The 16,816-nt window shown below is 40.2% G+C and overlaps 1 protein-coding gene across 1 annotated transcript in view; it reads right to left on the bottom strand.

Annotated features, from left to right (window-relative positions):
- SERPINB1 (serpin family B member 1) overlaps positions 1-14,618 on the bottom strand; it is a 33,710-nt gene extending 19,092 nt beyond the window's left edge. Inside the window, exons 1-4 of the mRNA XM_073678682.1 lie at positions 14,464-14,618; positions 12,813-12,988; positions 8,362-8,499; positions 1,673-1,790 (exon numbers count right to left, since the gene is read on the bottom strand). Of these exons, the coding sequence (XP_073534783.1) occupies positions 1,673-1,790; positions 8,362-8,499; positions 12,813-12,980 (424 nt within the window). The 5' untranslated portion in view covers positions 12,981-12,988; positions 14,464-14,618. The remainder of the gene's footprint in view (positions 1-1,672; positions 1,791-8,361; positions 8,500-12,812; positions 12,989-14,463) is intronic.
- Between the last annotated feature and the right edge of the window lie 2,198 nt (positions 14,619-16,816).

The following is a 16,816-nucleotide window of genomic DNA, read 5'->3' as shown; positions in this document are numbered from 1 at the left end:
TGAGCTAGACACGTCTAGTCCGAATATGGCCAGAAGTATGCAAATCGCATACTTGTGGGTCAAATGAATGCCAGCTTCCATCACCGGAGAATCCTGACAGCTACACTCTGTATACTGTCATGATTTACAATTCTTCAGTCACATAGAGTGACTGTAGAATTGATCCCCTTGAATACCATGGAGCAGAATCTTTCATACTGAACATGGTGTCCTATCACAGTATGTTATCGAGCAAAGGGAGCTAATATTTACATTAAAAGGAAAAGATTCAGTATGACTTTCAATCCTTGCTTACATTAGGCTCATAAATTCAGTAGAAGCAGTGACTCAATCATTGACAACCTTCCATGTGTAAGCAAAGCCCACTGGATTCATGATCTGAGAGTGCTGAATCTTTTTCTACAAAACTATCTTTTAATCTGCTTAGCTCATTCTGCTCTGCAACATGCATAGGATAGCATGATAAATGTGACGGGTTCACTTTAAAGGAATGTTCCTGCAAGGAATGTTCCAAGGAATTAGGCCTGTTTTTAAAGATAACCTGTCACCTGATTCATGCTGTGCATATTGCGGCAGCATGAATTGGAGTCTGACTGCACAATTACTGAAAGGTATATTATTATGCGAAATGCTGTCCCATAGTTGCAGACTTGTCAGTCCCCTAGAGCGGCACAGAGAGAGTCTGTGAAGTATATTTTCTCTCAGACATTTCAGCAATTGTGCAGCCAGGCACGGACTCATGATGCCTGTAGTTTGGTCAGCATGAATCAGGTGACAGGTTCACTTTAAGGCAAATAAGGCCCTGTATTAACAAGGTATATTAGATAAAGTGACCAATAAGTATTTAATTTTCAAGGTTTAGGCTACGTTCCCACCATCTGGAGCTACCTGCGGCCCCGACGCTGCAGAGAAGCCGCTGGCGCTTCCACTCTATATGCTAATGTACGGCACCATTTTTTTTTCCACATGCGCCCTTTCATCATAGAGGTTACATCTATGGGGAAAGCCCGCATGCGGACCCGTAATAAAAATTGACATACTGGTGATCCGCAGGTGCACGGAGACGCATAGTGGACATGGGATTTCTACAAATCCCATCCACTATGCTGTAACATATGGCCGTTGCGGATTGGACGCGGCGCAACTGCGCTGCGTCCAATCCACAGCAAATACTGATCGTGTGCACATACCCTGAAAGGGGTTGTCCGATCTAAAATAACAAGTCTGCAGCCGCTCTATGTGACTGCAGACTTGTGAATCGACACACAGCGCGCATTGTGCGCTGTAAGGATACTCATGCATCAGCACCAGGATCAACAGTCATGTGACCACAAATATGCGATATGCATACTCCTGACCAGAACCCGATTAGACTGTTTCAGGCCTTGCGCAATACTCTTGCATTGAACGCGCTGGAAACAGTCTAGTTGAGTTCTAGCCAGGAGTATATATATCGCTTACTTGCAGACAAGTGACCACAGTTGCTGGCGCTGACACCTAAGAATCCTCAAAGCATGCAGTGCTTGCGCTGTGAGGATTCACAAGTCTGCAGTCACATAGAGGCGACTGCAGACTTGTCATGTTAGATGGGACAACCTCTTTTATGTGCAGATGCGTCCCTCTGCCTGTGAAAATTAATCTCACAAGTTCAAGAAAATACTGAAATACTGACCTTTTGTCTGTTCTGAAACCCATTTATTGATTTCCTGTCTAGCAGCTTCATATGCAGATAAAAAGTCAACGGTGCCCAGTTCAGCTTTGTATAAACTTTGGATAGATGCCAAAAATTCCTGCCAAAACATATCATTTAAGATGTTACTTAAAGTTTAATCAATATGCAGAAGATTGGTCAGTGTTGACTACTGTAGTTAGAGAAAAATGTTAAGACCCTGTACACATTAATGTTGTCTAAACCAGTCGATATCGACAGGATCAGCTGACAATCTAATATGTATAGGCCTCCCGGCTCACCCCCGTCAGACTAGAGATCCAGCCTGTTGAATTTCAATGGCTGATCCTTTTATTCTGGATTGAGATAAACTGGTGCCAAAGGAGTCTGTCAGCGGGATTTTCATAGAGAACACAGGAATGAAGTTGTTGTCTACTGTATGTGGGAGTCGGGAGAGGTAGCTGTCGGCTGACAGCTATCTAATGTGTAAGGTGGCCTTTATCAGAATGACTAATACACATAACTTTACTAGGGTTTACATATCTCATTTAGTACAAATAGACCATAAGTAAAGTGGGTCAGTGGCCACGTGTAATCTCTATGTGAAGATGCGTCAGTTTTTCCATTACAATATTGATACCTTTTGCTTTCAATAAGCTTTGTAGCTAGTATTCCCATAGCTTTGGTGGTCACAACTCGTGTGGGATTTGGCTGTAAAAATAAAAAATGCTTCACACAAAAGTATAATTGGATAATCTCATCCCAGTTCTCATTCTCTGTTCTGTAGTTTATTGTATAGGCCTACACAGACATTTCTTTATTTCGAGTAGTGACTGCAGCCCACACCCAAGACGTATCATGGAAACACGGACAAGCAAGCAACAGACACTTTTTACTTATTCGGGACATTATCTGTGTGGCACTATCTCTGAGGGCACTGTGTGCATGAGCGGGTAGTTCTGGAGATGTGAATGGCCAGCTCAGAGCGGCGGCACTGTAAACAGGACATCATACACCTCAAGGGCTGTAAAGCGCAATTATTATTTTTTTATAACAAACTATCCCAAGATTTCCTGACAGGAGACAAACCTTTTAAGTTAGAATTCAGCCATTTAGACCCCGACCTTAAGTCTTGAAGGGAACAGAGAGCTGGCGTAAGATGCACAAAATTCATTAAATGAAATAGCACGTGTTTCAACTGCCATGCGTTACCGCCAGAAATGTATGACAGTCACTATTCCATAGTAATTTACATCACCTTTGTGACTTGAATTCATCGGGCATGCTTGACCACATTTTGTCCCACTCATGTTCCTCTCATGTTTAAAAAAGTTGGCAGAGCTAGACCGGGACTGGTGTAAAACCGTCAAAGAACACAAATTTTGTTGCACAACTTTAAATTGCACAAAAATTTGCAAGCATCTCAAATAGTTTTACAACAAAATTCTAGCAAAAACAGCATGATAAATCGGCCCCTTATATTAGTAATTCCCACCATTAATTTTTTATGTATTCACATAGGGGAGATGTTGAAGTTTTGAATCCCATCCCCATCCCAGTTCACACACCACAATAATTTATCCATTGCACAGCTTCAGACCATATCAAACACCTTTAAGATTGCTCATTGTTTGCCGTAGTGAAGCACAGAAATAATACAAAGAGAGAATATTGTGGTAGGCAACTTTCTATTGACATGATTTATTCATGCCCAGAATTGATCTTTTGATGCTATTCAACTATATGTGTATGAGTTACCTTACATGAACTCGATTGTATTCTTTGTCATGCCCTGTACTAAAATAAAAACCGCACAGTATTTCACTATTTTACTGCCAGGACAATTTTCATACCTAGGAGAAGTACAAATATAAAACCTTAATTATAAAATTTGAAAAAAGTCATATCATACTCCCATATCCTCATATTTTTTGAAAGACACATGGCGCAGCAAGAAAAAAGCACCCAGCTCTTCACAATAATTGGCGACTTCATGCAATGTTGCATTAACAGTCATTCTATCAGAAGGTTTTGCTCCACAAAATGCCACCAACACTTGCTAGTGTCTTTAGTAGAACCAGTCTGTGTCTTTTTGCTAAAAATGAAGATTAAAATGGACTTCACCTCCTAAACTGTGGATATGTCTATGTAGCTCTTTCAAAGATAAGTTCATATTCAATACCTTTAACTAGATGTAGTCCATTCCTCTAATACTGAAGGAGGAGGTGGTGCTAGATGGGAATAGAGCTGGAGTGACAGAGGCTTCAGATCTATAATAGCTCTTTGGCCTCATTTGCATATCAATTCAAACACTGATTTCTCAGTAATGGAGGAACGGACTGGCCATGGACTTGTCTTTGAAAAGGCTGCATGCACATATAAATAGTTTGGGGTGTGAAATCCTGCTGACAGATTTCCTTTAATGCTTACAATGTATGCTAAAATATATATGACAAAAGCCGCCATTAAACTTCATTTTTACCAAAATTACACATTCATTGTGGGAACTCAGGACGTTTGGAGACTACAAGAAGATAACTATTGAGTACGGGTAACACACTGAGGTGCGAAACCTTCTGAAAGGTTATCTTTAAAATAGAATATTTTGTTAGGTATGTTTAAAAATTCATGTTTGTGGCTAAAACTCAAGCAGGGCCTGAGATGTACAACGCCTCCCAAAAAATAAAAGATCAGGCATGCCGCTGGCTGTGATTACATCTACATATCACATATTCACCAGTATTAAATAAGCCAAAAAATGTGTTCCTGGAAAAAAAAGTATGACCCCTAAATGGTGACACATGGCATATATTCTTCCTGACTAGTAGATTGGTGGATTACATGAAAAAATGTTTCTTTATTCACTACTCCTAGGTCCTTGGGGGCTTTAGAGTGGAGGTATAATAGTGACCGGCTATGATCAGCAACTCCATATCACATCCTTCATATAACGCGACCATAGAGTTCAAATAGAATAAGTCTGCCTGCCGTGAGCTACTGGGGGCAGATATATAAAAATAGTAAATCCATCTTTAGTAAAGCGACCCTCCACACTTCCTTTTACCAAGGCTGATTGTCTTCAGGGTGTAGTGTACGGATATTAATAAAGGAAAATATCAGCTCCACACAAAATGGAGCTATAATACGGTTGTACTATTCACAAGTCCTTAATTAGAAAAATAAATTCACTAGTGATGATCTATTGATCTATAACAGTCCTGCAAGCACAGTGACAGCTAAACAGAGTCTTCTGTGTGAGGACTGCTCCAAATAGCACATACAGTAGATTTATGCTGAGGTTTAATCTTAAGGGTGCTCCACTAGGGATAGGCCACCAATAACAGATCGGTGGGGGTCTGACACCCAGCCCCCACAGCCATTCTTAGTGGGAGCGGAGCTGGATGGTAGCAGCTGTGGAGCAGAACAGCACAACTCCATCATCTGTATAGTGGCTGCAGCCAGGTACTACAGATCCACTCTTATTGATTTAGTAGGGGCGGTTCTACAGTACCCAATCATAATCACTACACAGTTAATTGAACTGTGCTGTTCCCTTTAACTTAGCTCCAGTCAGACTGAAAGTATAGTGTTATGCCACAGTCATGACTTTACAAAAAACATGCTGTCAAGGAAAAAAAGCATACAAATAGAGTGACCCTATTAGAGGAGGATGAGATAAAAAATTGGTACTGCTCACTTAAGGGCTGTGTGGATTACAACCATTAAAAGATACCAGCTGCTGCTGCCTGAGATAAACTTCATAAATTAGTAAATTAGTATATAAACACTTTAAAAAATGAGAATAAAGTCTCTTGCTGCAAACAATGTAGACTAGGGTTATTTTGTTATACCACGCATTTCATGCAAAAAAAATAACAGATAAAACATTCTGACACAGAGGTATTTAAATCCTGAAATGGGCACCAAGTGGCATATAAATCATATAAATACTCACTCAGGGGTTGAAATACAAATGAAAAAAAAGGGAGAAAAATGGGACGTTGTAATAGAGTTGTGCTCAAAAGTTTACATACCCCGGCAGAATTTTTCCTTTCTTGGCCTTGTTTCAGAGAATATAAATGATAGCAAAAAAACTTTTTTCTCCACTCATGGTTATTGGTTGGGTGAAGCCATTTATTGTCAAACTACTGTGTTTTCTCTTTTTAAATCTTAATGACAACAAAAAACATCCAAATGACCCTGATCAAAAGTTCACATACCCTGGGGATTTTGGTCTGATAACATGCACAGAATTTGACACAAATAGGTTTGTATGGCTACTAATGGTAACATCCTGTGACCTGTTTACTTGTAATCAGTTGTGTGTGCATAAAAGCTGAGTGAGTTTCTGGGATCCAGACAGACTCTTACATCTTTCATCCAGCCACTGATGTTTCTGGATTGTGAGTCATGGGGAAAGTAAAAGAATTGTCAACAGATCTACCGGAAAAGGTAGTTGAACTGTATAACACAGGAAAGGAATACAAAAAGATATCCAAGGAATTGATAAGGCCAGTCAGCAGCGTTCAAACTGTGATTAACAAATGGAAAATCAGGGGCTCTGTAAAAACCAAACCACGGTCAGGTAGACCAACAAAGATTTTGGCCACAACTGCCAGGAAAATTGTTCGGGATGCAAAGAAAAACCCAGAAATAACATCAGCTGAAATTCAGGACTCTCTGAAAACTAGCAGTGTGGCTGTTTCAAGATGTACAATAAGGAGGCACTTGAAGAAAAATGGGCTGCATGGTCGAGTCGCAAGAAGAAAGCCAATACTGCGCAAATGCCACATAGTACCTCACCTACAATACGCCAAATAGCACAGAGACAAACCTCAAAACTTCTGGAACAAGGTAATTTGGAGTGATGAGACCAAAATTTAACTTTTTGGCCACAACCATAAACATTACATTTGGAGAGATGTCAAAAAGGCCTATGATGAAAGGAACACCATTCCCACTGTAAAGCATGGAGGTGGATCGCTGATGTTTTGGGGATGTGTGAGCTACAAAGGCACAGGAAACTTGGTAAAAGTTGAAGGAAAGATGAATGCAGCATGTTATCAGCTAATACTGGAGGCAAATTTGCACTCATCAGCCTGGAAGCTGCTCATGGGAAGTACTTGGATGTTCCAACATGACAACGATCCAAAACACAAGGCCAAGTTGACCTGCCATTGGCTACAGCATAACAAAGTGAAGGTTCTGGAGTGGCCATCTCAGTCTCCTGACCTCAATATCATTGAGCCACTATGGGGAGATCTCAAGCGCGCAGTTCATGCTAGACAGCCCAGGAATTTACAGGAACTGAAAGCTTTTTGCCAAGAAGAATGGGTAGTTTTACCATCTGAGAAAATAAAGAACCTCGTCCACAACTACTGCAAAAGACGTCAAGCTGTCATTGCCGTTAAAGGGGGCAATACACAGTATTACGAACTGGGGTATGTGAACTTTTGATCAGGGTCATTTGGATGTTTTTGGTTGTCATTAAGATTTAAAAAGAGAAAATACAGTAGTTTGACAATAAATGGCTTCACCCAACCAATAACCATGAGTGGAGAAAATTTTTTTTTGTTATCATTCATATTCTCTGAAACAAGACCAAGAAAGCAAAAATTCTGCTGGAGTATGTAAACTTTTGAGCATAACTGTATATTCTTCTCCCTCTTTTTTTAATTTGTTTTTTTTAACCCCTGAGTGGTCATTTATATGTCACTTGGTGCCCATTTCAGGATTTAAATACCTCTGTGTCAGTATGTTTTGTCTGTTGTTTTTTTTTCATTTGAAAAAGACATCGGTACGGCTTCGAAACGAGTAGTGTAATAAAAGAACCCTTGTACAGTCATGACTTTTCAGTAGTGCAATGAAATAAAACAAATTCACATAATATTTGAAAGTTAAAACATGTTTGAGAAATGCACGAGTTTGCAGCTCTACATGGAGGGATACTATGAATTATGTTCATTTTCATAGACGTGGCCTCAATAGAGTATACATGAGCTCTAAAGGGAGGCCTAATTCCGGCATAAAAGACAAACAGTACCCTGCAAAAACATCTCAAAAATATGTATTTGAGTATCAGCTACTCTGAAGAATTTCTGCACCCTCTTGTCCTTTTAATCCCAGCAGCTGTAGCTGAAGTGTCCATGACGTGACTCAGCAGAGCCCGGTGGAGTCAGTCTATTAGCTGAATAGGCCCGGGTGACAAGGTCATAGAACAGGTGGTGTGCGACAGAAAGACGGCTCCATCGCCATTCTTCAGGAATATCAAATCTATTTGTGGATGTAACAGAGCAAGACATTTTATATTTACCAGCTTTATGTAAACTCTTAAAATTAAATATACATTATCGTCTTCAATAAAAGGCAGGCCACAAAAAACAGAGCCCTGTTGTGTGATTTGTATAGGATAATGCTTATTGAGCCTCGTCCCCTCCTGGCTGTCTATATCAATAACTCATGCCCAAACACACAGTTTTGTACTTTTGTTGGCATTGACCATGGATTCCGTTACCTCTTTTGTTCATGACTTTGTCTATTTTTTCTGGAATGATAAGGAATTTCAGCAACGAGATAAAACAGAATCATTATTAATGCAGATGTTTCCTCTCTGTGAGAATGAAAAAAATATACCAAAAAATAAAATAAAAATCTTAACAATTAAAATAGTAATAATATTCTGATTGACTTACAGGAAGAAAGTTGAAGGTCTGTTCTCCATATAACCGGTTAGCCAGATTCAGGGTATGGGAGCTAGATTTTTTATTAATCTGAGCATTCAGGGCTTGGAAGTTTGAATGAACTTCTTTAACAGTTTCAAAATGCAGTGCCTGAAGGTACAGATAAAAAGAAATATATGTACATGTAAAAGCATAATTTATTGTGAGATCCACCCTTCTAATATATACTTTAAAACTCTGATCTGTATTTGTGCTCATAATACTCATATTGTAAAATAAAAGTCAGTAACTTTGTTTTGCATGACTAGAATTAATAATTACAAGTAACAAAAATATTATTGTTGTTATTGTTAGCGGTGTACAAAGTTTGAAAAAATGTGGAAAATCCAGCAACCTCAAAGTTCATTAAAACATCACATTTATTTGTAGATTTAAAAAGAAAACTAAAAGTTAAAAAGACATGGTAGCGCTATGGGCGACGTGTTTAGAGCTACTGTAGCTCGAAACAAAGTTTATATGTTATCCCCTGTCCATGGCATAGGGGAAATCTTCCAAATCACTGGGGGTCTCACCACTGGGGCCCCCACTGACCCTGAGAACTGAGATTTTTAGAATGGGGCTCTGAAATCTCTCTGTGAATGTGCACTTTTGCTCCATTCATTCTTAATGGGAGTGGTGAAGACCAGCCGAGCTATTCAGCTATTTCCGATTGGTCCCATTGAGAATATCGGTCCCCCAGCGATTGAAAATGTATCCCCTACCTAACGGATATGACAAATTAAATTTTAAGAAAATCTTTATATATCCAATAATGGGATCCGTTTCTATGATTGAGATATGAGCCTGCATGAGGTGACTTGCACATGAGGAAGGGGGCTTTTAATGTTACATTTAACTGGTGTACAGCGCTACCATATTCTGCATTGATGTACAGGGTTCTTCATCGCTCCCACTAGACACACACAAGGTTACATTCACAGGAAACTTTTTGACTTTTAAGTGTTGGTTTATTTGTCATGTGAGAGGACACTTGAGTACCAAGTGGAAACCTTTGGAGAACATACTGTACAAACTCAAATGCAGAATTTGTCCTGTTGTCCTGGTCGTAATCAAACCCAAAGCCCTATTGCTGCAATGCCACATTACGTATCACCACATACAGAGATTAATATTAGAAATGCTGAAATAATGGCTAAAATATTCTTGGTATAGTATAAAACATTTTTTCTTTTCATTCTCTGTCACTTTCACTTCACTTTCATGAAATTACATTTCAGACTGCCAGCTACATTGATTTTTATTAAAACCTATTAGGAAGATAAAGTAATTACTTCCTTTCTCACTGATGTCACTGTCACACTATAGTTTCCAATAACCCATGTTTTTCAACCTGTTTAAAAAAATGTTACAGCAAATGAAGGTTAAATATTAAAGGGAATCGGTCACCAGGTTTTTGCCACATAATCCGAGCGCAGCATAATGTAAGGTCCGATACCCTGATTCCAGTGATGTGTCACTTACTAGGCTGCTTGCTGTAGTTTTGATAAAATCACTGATTCATCAGCAGGAGATCATTATTAGAGGACTAGTAAACTTGCTGCCATGTTGTCCTCTATATTCATGAGTTCTGTAAAGACCTGCCACTAGCTTTCTGCCTATGCAGAGTGTACCTAGAAAGCTGCCAATCAGTGGTGTGGGCAGGGTTATACAGGGCTCAGTATTCAGAGAACTGGCTGGTAGATCTACAGCAGATAATACACTGATTTTATCAGAACTGCAGGAAGCAGCCCAATAAGTGATACCTCGCTGGAATCAAGTTCTCTACTCCTAAATTATGCTGCTCTCAGATGGGGTTGCAAAAAGCTGGTGACAGGTTCCCTTTAAAGGAGGAGAAGATGGGGTATCATCTCTGATTACTGATGAGGAGGGTGGGAAGGCTGCCATGTTCATGATTACAGCGGACTGAAAATATGCTGCTCCTAAATAGGGATCTACTTTAACCCAAAAAAAAGATAATCCTTGATCATAAATCCTAAAAACTAAAGCCAAAATATATTAATTTTAACCCAACACATCCTGAAAAATAAAAATACAAAGTTTAAAGTGTATTTAATTGAATTTATAATACTGGGTGTACAAGAGAGGGTGACAAAATATGGCCCTCTTAACCAATATCTCTTTCTGCTTTGGAGCTATTGACTGAAGCAGGAGTTTACAGATTTTTTGCTGCCACCCACCTCTGCAAATAACAACGGAAATTCTGAGGCAGTGTTCACATAAAGCGTAAATGCTGCGTTATTTCGGCACGTTTTCTGCAGGTGTTCGCACCAAACTATGCTATAACAATCTTCTCTGATTATTGCTTTTCTTTCGCTGTGCTTTTCCCTTGATTTGATGTGGTATTTGGTGCAGATTTGAAGTAGCATATTTCAATGCATTTTTTTTTAGTATAGAAAAGCTCTGATTCTGCACTTAAAAATGTAACTGCATTTTTTTCATGCGTTTTTTCAGGCTCCCCATAGAAGCCTATAGAAAAATAAAAACAACAAAAACACGAGTTTTCATGGAATCATATTCACTTTGCTTGGACAGATGAGTACAGCAGATTTTCTGCACAAAAATGCAGCGGAGAAAATGTAGCAGTGAACACGGTCTTCTATTGTGTGTCCTGCTTTTTTAATTACACACCGATTGACAATTTCCCAGTTTCTTTTGAAAGTTGTTATGGATTTCAACATTCTTTGATTTAGTATTAAAAAAAATATCTACTACCCGAATCAAGTTTGGTCATGTTAGCTCATTGTACTATATATAGTTATAAATTGCAAGTTTAAAGTTCATCAAGTACATGAATAACTTTTACAAGCAAATTACATGTACATTAATCATTATTATGGCGCCGGTTGTTATGGTGATGCTCTATTATTGGATATCCCTTACTGATAAGAGACAGATTACTTTAGTTTTAGTTGCCTCAGAAAAGTGACCTATGATATTACATGATGTACCAATAAGCAGGAACATACATCTTTGTACTTCTGCTGAGCTGTATAATTCTCCTGCTACCATGGCCTGTAAGCATGATTAGTAAAATTCAGAACCTTACAAGAATTTTTCCCTAAGGCTGTGTGCCCACGTAGCGTTTTTCAAGCGTATATGCTGCGGAATTTCCGCTGCGTAAACGCTTGAAAAACGCATGTATATCCGCACCCCATGGTCCCCAATGGCATTCCGCAATGTCAATGCCCATGCTGCGGATTTTTCCGCAGCGTATATGTTGCGGTCAAAAATCCGCAGCATGTTCATTAATTTTGCGGAAGCGCAGCGGAATCAATGTGCGGATGGTACCCAAGTCTGGAGGAGAGGAGACTCTCATCCAGACCTGGGTACCAAAGAACCTGTAAAAAAAAAAATAAAATAAAGTTTATACTTATCTTCTGATTTTTTCCCTCCGTCGCGCTGTTGTCTGAAGGACCTGCCACGTCATTGAGTCATGTGACCCACCACATGACTCAATGATGTCACCGCAGGTCCTGCACACAACAGCGTGAGCCGCTCAAGCCTCCGGACGGGGCAGAGAATGCATCAGAAGGTGAGTATAAAGTTTATTTTTTTATTTTTTACCATTCTGAACAAGTTGTCAAGCACTTTTCCAAGTGATGCTTGGAGAAGTGCTTGATAACCCGCATGCGGAAATGCATGCAAAGACGCCTCACAAACGCTTCTACCTGGCGGGAAAACCGCATGTAATATCCGCATGCGATTTTCCCGCCAGGGAGAAGCGTAAAAAATATGCTTCAGGTCCGCAACGTGGGCACATAGCCTAACAAAGAATATGCAAATTGTCTCTTCAGAGAGGAAGAGGACTAGAACTCTAACGCCACCTATTGGAAGCAGTGATCCTAAAAGTCAATAGTGACCCTTTAACTTGCAATATGACTTAGCATATTTATTTGCATATTTAATTTCCCATGGCTTATAAGTCTCATCACTATGACATGCCAGGCTTGGCTTGTCACTTTTCACAAGGAGAAATGTTACTCCTTAGACCACAGTCCAGAGCCTCTAAACCTAGCCAAATCAGATCTCATACTTTGCACTGATGAGGGGCAATACCCCAAAACACAGTGTCTGCAAAATAGAGATTTTGGTTTGACTTTTATCCTAAGTCATATTGCAAGGCTCGTTAAAAGAATCGATAGGATCGCTGCCTCCGATAGGTGGCGCTAGAGTTTTAGTCCTCTTCCTCTCTGAAGAGACAATTTGCATATTTAATTTCCAACAGTAGCATTGCACAGTGAATAAGCCTCCTCACTTTGGCATGCCAGGCCTGGCTTGTCACTCTCCACAAGGAGAAACGTTTCCCCTTAGATCCCTAACATAGAATAATATAACATGGCATGTGCCTATGTAACTTTACAGCCATAGTATAAAGACAGTCACACCTGGTTTCCATTATTTACCTTGGATAGTTGTTCAGCCGTTTTACCTTTTGTACCTAGGAAAATCATGGCTAACGCCGCTGAGATACTTAGTGGAGAGTAAAAAATGTTTCCATTAGGGTTCTTTTGACATAACTTCCTGAACAAATCGAGTGAAAAATCGGTGCACGCAGAAGTCAGTGCCTCCATTTTAGGGTCTGAAACAAGACAGAAATTCATTGCGCTGCATATGACCATTTGGTAGTAGCAATATTTGCCAGACATACGAGCTTTGATTGTTAAAGGTAAAGAAAGATCATCAGGAAACACAAAACTAATAAAACTGGAGAGTTAATATATGGCCACAGAAATAATCTACGGTAATTCAGATCTGAAAATTGGCCTATGGAAAAATAAACCCTATGGAAATTTGGGAATAAATTGTAAAGAGGACCTGGCACCAGGTAAAAGTGGGAAGTTTTTGCTTTTACTTTATTCCCCTGTTCCCCTGAGTATTCTGTTTTTGTCTTTTTAAATCCACCATATGGTTACAGAGATATTTTATTTAGCGGTAACTATTTCCATGGTCTTTACTAAGTGGCTCACGTGGTAATTATGTGGAGCAGTCTAAAGACAGCCCCCCAGAGATTCCTGGGAGCCACACCTACTTGTAAAGACCATAAAATTAGCATTAAATAAAATGGCCATATCTCTGGATCCGTATGGCGGATTTAAAAAAAGCAAGAAAACAGAATACTCATTGGAGGGATAAAATAAGAGAAAATACTGGTCCCTTTTTGCCTGCTGTCAGGTCATCTTTTAGCATTGCATGATGCTTAGAGAAAGCAATGGGTTGCCCATGTAATGCACCAACCTGTCAGGTCCTTCAGAGGGAGGGAGAGAAAGAAAGTGAGAGAGAGACTGACTGTACCTTCTCCACGCTCTGACTAATAAATTGTAATGGGTTGTCCAGCTTTAGGCTACAAGTCTGCAGTCACTGTATGTGACTGCAGACTTGTGAATCCTCACATTACACGCAATGTGCAATGCGAGGATTCTCCGATGCTGGGAGCAGGTGATCATGTGTGCACAAGTATGCAATGTGCATACTCCCGGCCACACTCTGACTAGATGGACGCAACCTCTATCAATGCAAGTGTATTGAGCGAGGCTGGAAACGGTCTAGTCGGAAGGTGGCCGGGAGTATGCATATCACATAATTGTGGTCACATGACCAAAAAGTGAAAAGTGACCTCTGGCTCTCTCAGCAGACACTGTAGTGATCCGGCATGTCATGAAGACCGGCGGCGAAGGGGAAGACAGAGACAGGTAAGTATAAGACCAGGTGTTGGGACCTCATATTATAAGCACCACTCATGTGCTGCAATAAAAAACCTATTAAACAATAGTATGGTTTTCTTGAGAAGTATTACAGATCTGTATATACCTACTTGTATAGTTTTTGAATAGTGGAGTGTTCACACATAGTAAAGCCATATAAAGCATGTATACTTAGAGAATTCACTAGTTTTACCTTTCACACTATCCAAAGGCAGATTTATAATCTTATATAAGACAAATGAAGAGGAATCAGCTCAGGCTCATGGCAGGAATGTGTTTTAAAGCTCTTATTCTTACATCAGTTACATTATATTCCTATTTTTCGGAAACATGAGAGTAAATAGAGTCTTACCCTGTTTGCACGTTTCCTCGTTTCTTCCAAGCTGTGACTGCTGTGTATTTCACAGAGGTGGGTGGTGGCAGATTGAGCAAGTGAAGTCTGCAGTATGTGAAACTATAACAAGGAAGCAGACAGGGAATGAGAGGAGGGTTGTAAAAGCACAACGGATATGATGTAATGGTTCCTATCTGTGGTGATCAATCTATTAAAGTCTGCAATCAATAGCTTTTAATTCATCGAACGATATCCTACACGCAAATGTCATTTCCCAGTGTACATAATAATTGTATATTGTGATACTGAAAATCTGTTACGGGAAATCTGGTTTTGATAAGGCAGTGGTCTTCTCAGAGAGGAGGTCTCTTGCAGCGATTTCATTGTATATATCGTAGCAATGCCAGATAGGCTAGGGTTAAATCCTAGCTCTGCAGGCTTTGATTAGTACACCTGGCTGGCCCTGCATATAAACATGCTAGGTGTTCATCTAAGGCTGGGGTCACATAGGGTCTCAAGCTAGACAATCAGGGCGATTATGCAAATGACACTCTGACACTCGGCTCAAACTCTGTTAGAGTTTGAGCCGAGTGTCAGTGCACTGTGCTCCGAACCTCTGGCATGAGAAAATCACAGCACAAGTGCGGAGGAGATGTAAAAAGTAATTTCTCCGTCTCTTCCATTGCCGGCGTCTGCCATAGACTTATATTGTGGGTGCGATCCAATTCTGCACACTGCGATTGTTTTCACATGCCGAATTGACACTGCACTGCCCCATAGTATAAGATTATTCTGAGTGCTATCTGATAAAACATCAGATAGCATTTGGCTGTGTTATATGGCAGTGTAAGCGAGCCCTTAGTCAGTGTGCTAGAGAGGCTGACCAGACCGGATGTGTCTTGAAGTTGAAGAGAGAAAAAAGCCGGAATCTCTTTGAGAAGAGTCTGCACAGGCTGTGTACACCAAACTGCAAGTATTAGTGATTACTATGGATGACATCAGTTTTGGTTTCACCGAACTGGGGCTAGCTCAACGGTGTCTGAAGTAGTCAGGGTTTATACTGTTTAGTTAGCTCCTGGACAAGGCTAGGGATTTATGTTTTTGATTTTGTTGTCTTAGTGCTATGCAACCTGTGGAAAACAATAAAAAACTGCACGTTTGGACCAAAACTGCATAGCCTGTGTGAACGCTACCTAAGACCTAATGCTTATCAGAGGGAGTGCATCCTTACGATAAATATATTTTGGAGTACAGACGTAGGTAAAAAAGGGGAAACAGATGCTTGTGATTCATTTATTTGGTGCCAACAAGTAACTTTGTCTTGTTCAGGGTATTGAGATTCAGGATCTGAAATGAAGGATGTGTGAGAATTTGACCCAGTTGACGATAAGTCTAACTATGGCACTGCTTCAGCATACACAGGTTTGAATGTGCTACTTTGTCAGACACAGAAGGGTAGATAGAGGTTTTTCCTAATTTCATCCATTTGTTGTCCTAATCCTGTATCTAAACCCCTCCCTCTTGGTACCTAGCACAGCACGGCACATGCCCTGTGTGTGGCATCATCCCTCTAGGCATTGCTTAACTGACTAGAGAATTTAATGATTTGATTGAAGCCAAGAAACATGCTCATTAGTGTCATGATCCTGCCACTCACTGTGTCCTAGAGACGCAGTGAGTGACAGCTTAGCCGTCCTATGGATTGCATGGGTGTGCCAGTCTGTCAGAATTGTGAGTGACAGATTGGTCATCCTATAGTTTGCAGAGGCATGCTGGCCTGTCAGTTTTGTGTATGGGATTTTTTTTGCAGTCCAATTAGGCAGGGCATGGTGGAAAATGGAAATCCTCCAGGTGTCACCCTTTCAGGGTGATTGCTTGGCCATTTAGCTGGCTGGCTATGCTGGGACTTTTGCCAGTCATACCTTTCTACTCAGTGGTGTGTTGCTCTGTGCTCTCTACTCTGATATGCTAATTTTTGTTGCTGGACCTTGGAATTGCCTTTTGACTACCCGCTTGTATTACCCCTTTTGACTTGATGCACTCTGACCTTGGAATTCTGACACTGGACTGTGACTTGACTACGCCTTTGTTTCTCCCTTCTGTTTATGATGTACCATCCTGGCTTTGGAATTCAGACTCCATGACTTCCTCGACTCACAGTTGGATGTGAGAAGTGACTCAGTGTCACATTTAGTATCATTTGTATACAAATTAGCAATTCCTGGTGGAGAAGAGAGATATATTAGCGATAATCAGTTGTCTTGTTTGCCATTCAACCTAAATCAACTGTTGATTGTGTAACAGGCTATTAGGTATTTTTTCTCTTAGACGTGAATACCTCTGAGCAGCCCTGCAGCGCTGGGAAGAGGTG

This window comes from Phyllobates terribilis, unplaced genomic scaffold, assembly GCF_046119375.1.
Source record: "Phyllobates terribilis strain yellow unplaced genomic scaffold, ASM4611937v1 Scaffold_4__5_contigs__length_816908805, whole genome shotgun sequence".
Lineage (NCBI taxonomy): Eukaryota > Metazoa > Chordata > Amphibia > Anura > Dendrobatidae > Phyllobates > Phyllobates terribilis.
Note: the sequence above shows the minus strand (reverse complement) of the source record. Positions and strands in the feature narration are given on the sequence as shown.